Raw genomic sequence first — 6,469 nt, 5'->3', positions numbered from 1 at the left:
CCCCCCCCCCCCTCTCTCTCCCCACAAACCTCACCTAGCTCCACTTCTTCAAAATAATCGATCTCTCTCCGCTTTTCCAATATCTTCAGACAACTAATTCTGTGTCTATTAAGTGGTTTTAGCGGAGAGAGAAAACAAAACAAAACAAAAAATATGAGTGGCGTTAACGGAGCCCGGGGACCACTTAGCTGTCACGGTCAATCTAGCGGCCCCGCCAGGAATTATTGGGGGAGGGGGAGGGGGCACTCGGGTGATTTGACAGCGACCACTTGAGCTCAAAATGATAGCGTTATTATTAAAGGACATGCAGAGATGAATTGACTTGTTTCGAACGAAATCAAACGAAAATTGCCTAAAATACTAAATCAAATAAATCAAATTAAAAAAAAGATAATCATTAACAACAACAAGAACGGAACTGATTTGAATCTGTTCGGGTTTTTTATTATTATAATATTTATCGTTATTATTTAAAAAATATCACTCATCATTAAATAAATCAAAGATGCGTTTATACATTTCGTTTCTTCATTGACATAATTTATTGCAAATTAGACAAACAATCCAACCAAAAACAAAAGAGAGAGAAGAGAATAATAATATAAAATAACAGAAAAAATATTAAAAATAATATTTTCAACTGACTTTTGAATATATGGAACAAAAAACCCCCCACAAAAATAAATCAGGAAATGCTTTAAAAGTAGCAAGAAAAACGGTTCTCAGACGCATAATTTAATCACATTTTTGTCTGATTTAATATCTTACAAGAACATGAACGAAACAGCAACAGAAGTGATGTCCTCTTCTTCCTCTGATTGTCCCCTCTCCATCCCCCCTCCTCATCCCCCCACCCCCTCACCAAACCGAGCGGGGCTGTAATCCGTTCCCTCGGCGCCTTGTTACCTTTTGGCAGCAACGATCCCTTCCTGGTATTATAATTAATTCAACCCTCAAAACGTGCCGGCTCGTACATATACATCACTTTACTAATTTTACTTGCATGTGCACATTTCTGCTCTTTTGCTCCTTTGTGGGGGGAGCTAATGAGACGGCCACAGTCTGTTAAAAAAAAAATCCCCTTGTTAGGAAGAGAGATGGAAAGCATCATTCTTGCACATGGAGGTGAATTTTGGAAACAAAAGGACAAGTAATGATAAAAAAACCTCTCATTGTCACCAATAAGAAACACATTAAATTCGGAAAATCAAATCCGGTTTTATTTTCATGCGGCCATGTTTCAGCCAGCTGCCCTGGCTCTGCGATGAGAATATTTAGTTACAGTAAAGGCGGGTCTGTTGTGCGTCTTATAGCTATTTTTCTTCATGTTTATTCTCTACCTTTGTCTTATGATATAAAAGCTGATGTGACAGAGGCTGATGTGGGAGAAGAGTTGGTTTTGTTTTGGTTTTATCTGGTGAGAGGCACTTCTTCTCTCTGGTCTAGTGTCACGGATGAAGATTTGCTGAGCACCGAAGGCGTAAAAGTGACAAAAGCGTCCGTCCTGCTTGTCGGGGAGCAAGAGAAGTCCGACCCGGAGGGTCTGGTGGCGATACCGTTGGACTGGGCGGAGTGGCAGGCCAGGCAGGAGCAGGGACTCCCCCCTGGCCCGAGGCCGTGAGCTGGGTAGACTGAAGGGTGCCTGAAGGCGCACAGGAGCTCCGGCCTCTGGTAGGGATGGGACAGGACCCGGAAGCTGTCCAGGGAGCGTAGAGGGTTCGAGAAAGGGGCGGCGGCGGGCGCCGAGGCCGCCCCGACACCCAGTGGGGAGTAGTAGGGCAAGGGGAGGTGGGAAGGGAAGGGGTACGGCAGGTTCCCCGTGGCGGCGGCGTGGCTCATCATGTAGGTGTAGAAGGCCGGGTCGGCGGGGTGAGGCCACGTCATGGCCAGGCGCTGGCGTTTGTCTTTCATCCTGCGGTTCTGGAACCACACCTGGGACAGAGACACACTGGGTCAAACATTAACCTCAGCCCTCCCTCTGAGCAACAACAACAAAAGCAGTCAGATCAAACACGACTTCCGCTTTTACGCGGGGCCTTCGATGCTGATTTGGGTTTTTCTTTTATAAAACAATCCAAATAGAATTTCTCCTTTTTTATAAGCCAAATAAAAAAAGAAGCACAAAATAATCATCGTGTCCTGCTCCTTTAAAACAAAATCTTACTTTGATGGTGGTTTCAGGTAGATTTAAGGCAGCCGCCAGCTCACATCTCCGTGGCCTGGACACGTAGTTCTCCCGGTAAAACTCCTTCTCCAACCGGGCGATCTGCTCCCGGGTGAAGGCTGTTCGGTACCGGCGGATCTGGTCTGCTCCGTAGGACAGGTGGGAGCTCTGACCCGGGACTGTTTTACCCGGGTCGGCTCCGGTCTCACCCGGGTGGCTTGGAGAATCCTCGTTTCGGCCTGCACAAAAATACATAATAATTTGTTATTCTTAACAACCAGCGCATAAATAAATAAATAAATCAGATACATATAATGTAATAATAAATATAACAAATTGTTAAATGAATTGAAGAACACAATAATAAAAGCTTGGCGTTTCATTGGATTGTTAAGTTATTTTACAGGTGCGTTTGAAGTTACATCAATTTTTAATTTTTGATGTGTTTTATTTAATGAACGCCTAAAGGCCTCCTGACAAGCTTTAGAAACTCGAGTTTATTTTGTGATGCATCTCTTACTCCTTCCGTGTATCAAATCGATACCTGCAAAAACAATATACATACAGGCTGTTTATTGAGTCAGTTTCTTATTTGTATGTATGTTTTCGTCTCAGGAAGAGGCAAACACAAAGTCCAGATTATTTACAGAAAAATGTTTGCATGCATTAGGGTAATTTTTATATAATAGAGGACAACAAATGCAGTCTTTGCATTCGTTTAGAATACATTAAAAAAACACCACTCAGTATATCTTAGTTTTTTCATTTACTCCTTGTGGTTTGGCCTCTCCATCATGCAGTGCGCACAGAAGCATTTGCTGTCAGAGTCAGTGATGAAAACGTCTGGTTAGATTGTGGGTGTCACCACAGCGTTTTCAGCCACAGAGCTCTCCTGGCAGAACAGCTGTGCGCGCACCCACTGCAGTTTCTCTGTGTTTTATTGGCTCCAACTGCTTCCACGGGGGCGCACATTGTGGAATTTTTCATCTCACTGCGCGTTTTTCTATCAGATACATGCGTTTGTTTCCAGACCATTCTGTGCATGACACTTTTCAGATGCACCGTTCCCCATATGAGGTGGCAGCCGGACAGATTTGCGCACGCGTGTGATCACAGAGCAGCAGCCTACCTTTAGCCGTCGGGTAGTCCATGCTCTCAGGCGTGCAGCTCACGTCAATTTCCTCATAGAAGTCCGATTCTGTGTCCGAGCTGCTGCCGTTCTTGTGCGGCTGGTCGGCGCGGTGCTTCTCGCCGGATGAAGACGTGTTCCTCCGTGCGCTCTCCTCCTCCTCCTCCTCCTCTTCCTCCTCCTCCACCAGCAGCAGCTCGGTTCTCTCCCGGGAGTAGGGCGCAGCAGCGCCGGGGCTCAGACAGCCCCTGTGGCCCGGTTTCCCCTGCGACTCTCCTCCCTCCGCCAACCTCACCACCACCTCCTCTCTGCTTTCCATCACCGAGCGGACGCTGCTCAGGAAATTATTAATAATAATAATAATAATAAATGATAACAATGATAATAATGATGATGAAAAGAAAAAAAAACTCGAGGAGCGATTTGGTTCTGAGGATGGAGAGGGAGCGCGCTGATGGTGGAGGCGGGTGATTTCTGCAGTCCGGTGTGACCCTCAGAAAGGAGCTCTTCAGAGTGCGGAGACGGAGCTCTGGGAGGGAGCACCATTTACCCCCGCTCTCCCCCTCCTCCTCCCTCCCTCCCTCTCTCTCTCTCTCTGCCTTTCTTCAGAGCTGTCATTCTGATCGGGCCAGTCGTCAGGATGGTCCCCTCTCTGATGACGCCACGCATTGATTAGATGTGTGCATAAACAGAGGGAAGGCAGCGCCGAGATGCAGATGGTGTGTGTGTGTGTTGGGTTGTTCGTGTGTGTCTAAGGGCAGTAGCACCATTAAAAACAACAACAACAACAACAGAAAAAAAAAACAGATCAAGCATGTCTCAAAATAATTTCCTGTGTTGTTTCTGGATGTATAGTTCTCCTAATGTTTCTGTATGTAAATCATTCTTTTAAATATGTATTTCCAAAACAAAACAGAAAAATATGACATGTTTTCTAACTTACTATAATTTATTTCGATAATCTATCATCATGAGCTATTTCATAACACAAATCATAATTAATAAGTGCATTCTGTGCATTTAGTACCCCTCTCCTCCTTCCCCTGCTTCTCGTCTGAGTGTCTTCAATGACTCTTCTCCTCATCTGAAGTGGAGTCAAGTAAAGTCCCTCAAAGGTCAAGTCTTTTCGACATTTTTAGCAGGAAGTCTTAGAAATCAGCAGAGCCTCATATGGGAACTGACGTGACACGCAAATTATGCGTGTTTTCATCCTTCCCCGTGCGTCCTCCATCTTCGAATGGCTCTGAAAATATTTTTATTGCTGTCATCCACACGCATCGTGACGTGGCGAGCTGTGCATGCTGCATGCCGCACCAGTGCCTAAAGTTTTAGCAGTGTGTGAGTTTTAACTCATGCACTGGCTACATTTTAGGAGAAATTATAAATGCCTAAAAGTGCGTTCAGTATGTGTTTTATTTGACTGAGCGTTGACAAATAGGTTATTTGCTTTGAGTTCATACTTCCGGGAATGGATTATTTACATTTTCTACCCGTAAGGGGCGGGAAGCAACGTTGGAAACGCAAATTTTACAGACCGAGGTTTTTTTCAGTTAATTTCCTGATGAAGCAAACATGCACTGGACGTTTCCATGTCTCTTCCATCTGATCATTTCCTTTTTACTAGTAGCAAGAAAAATACAAACATCAACAGCTGCAAACTTATTTTAGTCTCAGGATGGGAGATTGCGACGAAGTGAAGATAAGACGATTAAAAAATTTAATCTGCTGTTTTCCTCAGATAGATACCATTTACTAGTTGGCATTTTATAATGTGTGTGAATGTTTTGTGCAGTGCCCTGGAATGACTGTTGTGATGTGGAATATCGAATATTATTGTCAATAAATAAACTAAATTAAACTGAATTAAGTGAAAATATGTGCTAGAAAATTGGCATACCTATATAATTATTCATTTTGCTTTTTTATGATGGGCCTCTGTGTCCTTTTCCAACAATAACGCGTTGAAAACTGTTGGCGGCCCATAAAGCCTGTAGTCATTTTCATAACCAAATTGAAAAGTTTGCTTTTAACATATCGCAACAAATTCTGCATGAATTTTAAGTCCGTTTGTGCTGGACTGCAGGTTATGGATCTGGACCTCCCTCAGCTGTAATCAGTCTGTTTTTTCTGCCTGTTTTTAAATTCATTCCTAAAATCAGAAGCTGCAGAGCCAGTGATGTTACTGATGCCACTTCAGAAGTCCGACTGCAGACAGCTTCTGTCATGTGATTTGGTCTCAGTCACAAGCAGGCAGTGGAGAGCGGCGCAGCCTCCGCTGTCCTTGTGCGCCCTCGCCTGTCCGACAGAGGGACAGGCAACCCCTCCCCCTCGCCTTTCCAGCCCGGAGGCTGAGAAGTGAGGGAAATTCCTTTGGCTTTCTCCCCCGACTCTGAGAAGGAGGCAGAGGAAATCAAGTTAAAAAAAAGAACCATCTATTCTGTCTGCACCCACCTCAGTTTCTGATGGGTGGGTTAGTTTTTAGATCATCCTATACTCAGTTAGGGGTAAGGTTCTCACAGTCAACACGCCATAAAACTATGAAAATGCGCCGATGCACTAAAGTAACTTAGTCAGCAAAAATACTATCTTGAGTCGGTGAGGAAAAGGGGATTTGTTTCTTTCCCATTTTAAGACACAGGGGTTGTATATTGTTGTTGTTTTTGTTCATCAGTAGCGTGTTTGTATGTAAAAATGTACCATCGGCTGGGGGGTACTTGAGCTTGTCAGATCACATCCGAGGAGGCATTCCTTAACAGACTGAGAAATTCCCTTCTCGTCTGGGGAGGAGTTGCGCTCTCAAATTAAAGATAAAAAAGGGGGAGGGGGTGGGTGTATATAGGTGTATTTTGGTGAAACGCCTAAATGTTGCTGCTTTGCTCCAAGAGTTATGCAATGAATGGCAGATGGGATCTTGTGATCGCGCAGAGATAAGGCCCCGTTGCGCAACGCGTGCGTGACCTTGCGCGTTTTTTACAGTAGTGTCACTTATATAGTGTGTGTTTAAGATAGTGAAGGACACCGGACGGGTTTTACTGACTGACCACATAATTCATCCGAACTGTGCACATTTCTTCAGGCAGACCGGTGTCTAGTTTTGCATGGGAGGTGGAGGGGGGGGGGGGGCATCAAAGAAGGGGGGGGGGGGGTGTGGGGGGGGGGGGGGGGGGGGGGGGGGG

At 44.9% G+C, this 6,469-nt stretch overlaps 1 protein-coding gene across 1 annotated transcript; it reads right to left on the bottom strand.

Moving 5' to 3' along the window:
* Window positions 1-875: 875 nt before the first annotated feature.
* On the bottom strand, window positions 876-3,839 carry evx1 (even-skipped homeobox 1). The gene is made up of 4 exons (XM_025007831.2): window positions 3,724-3,839; window positions 3,294-3,691; window positions 2,165-2,403; window positions 876-1,932 (listed from the first exon to the last, which is right to left on the bottom strand). The coding sequence occupies exons 1-4, from the start codon at window positions 3,837-3,839 to the stop codon at window positions 1,411-1,413; spliced, it is 1,275 nt and encodes a 424-aa protein (XP_024863599.1). The 3' UTR covers window positions 876-1,410.
* Between the last annotated feature and the right edge of the window lie 2,630 nt (window positions 3,840-6,469).

The sequence above is a fragment of the Kryptolebias marmoratus genome, linkage group LG5, assembly GCF_001649575.2.
Source record: "Kryptolebias marmoratus isolate JLee-2015 linkage group LG5, ASM164957v2, whole genome shotgun sequence".
Classification (NCBI taxonomy): Eukaryota; Metazoa; Chordata; class Actinopteri; order Cyprinodontiformes; family Rivulidae; genus Kryptolebias; species Kryptolebias marmoratus.
This window is presented reverse-complemented; position numbering and strand designations above follow the sequence as displayed.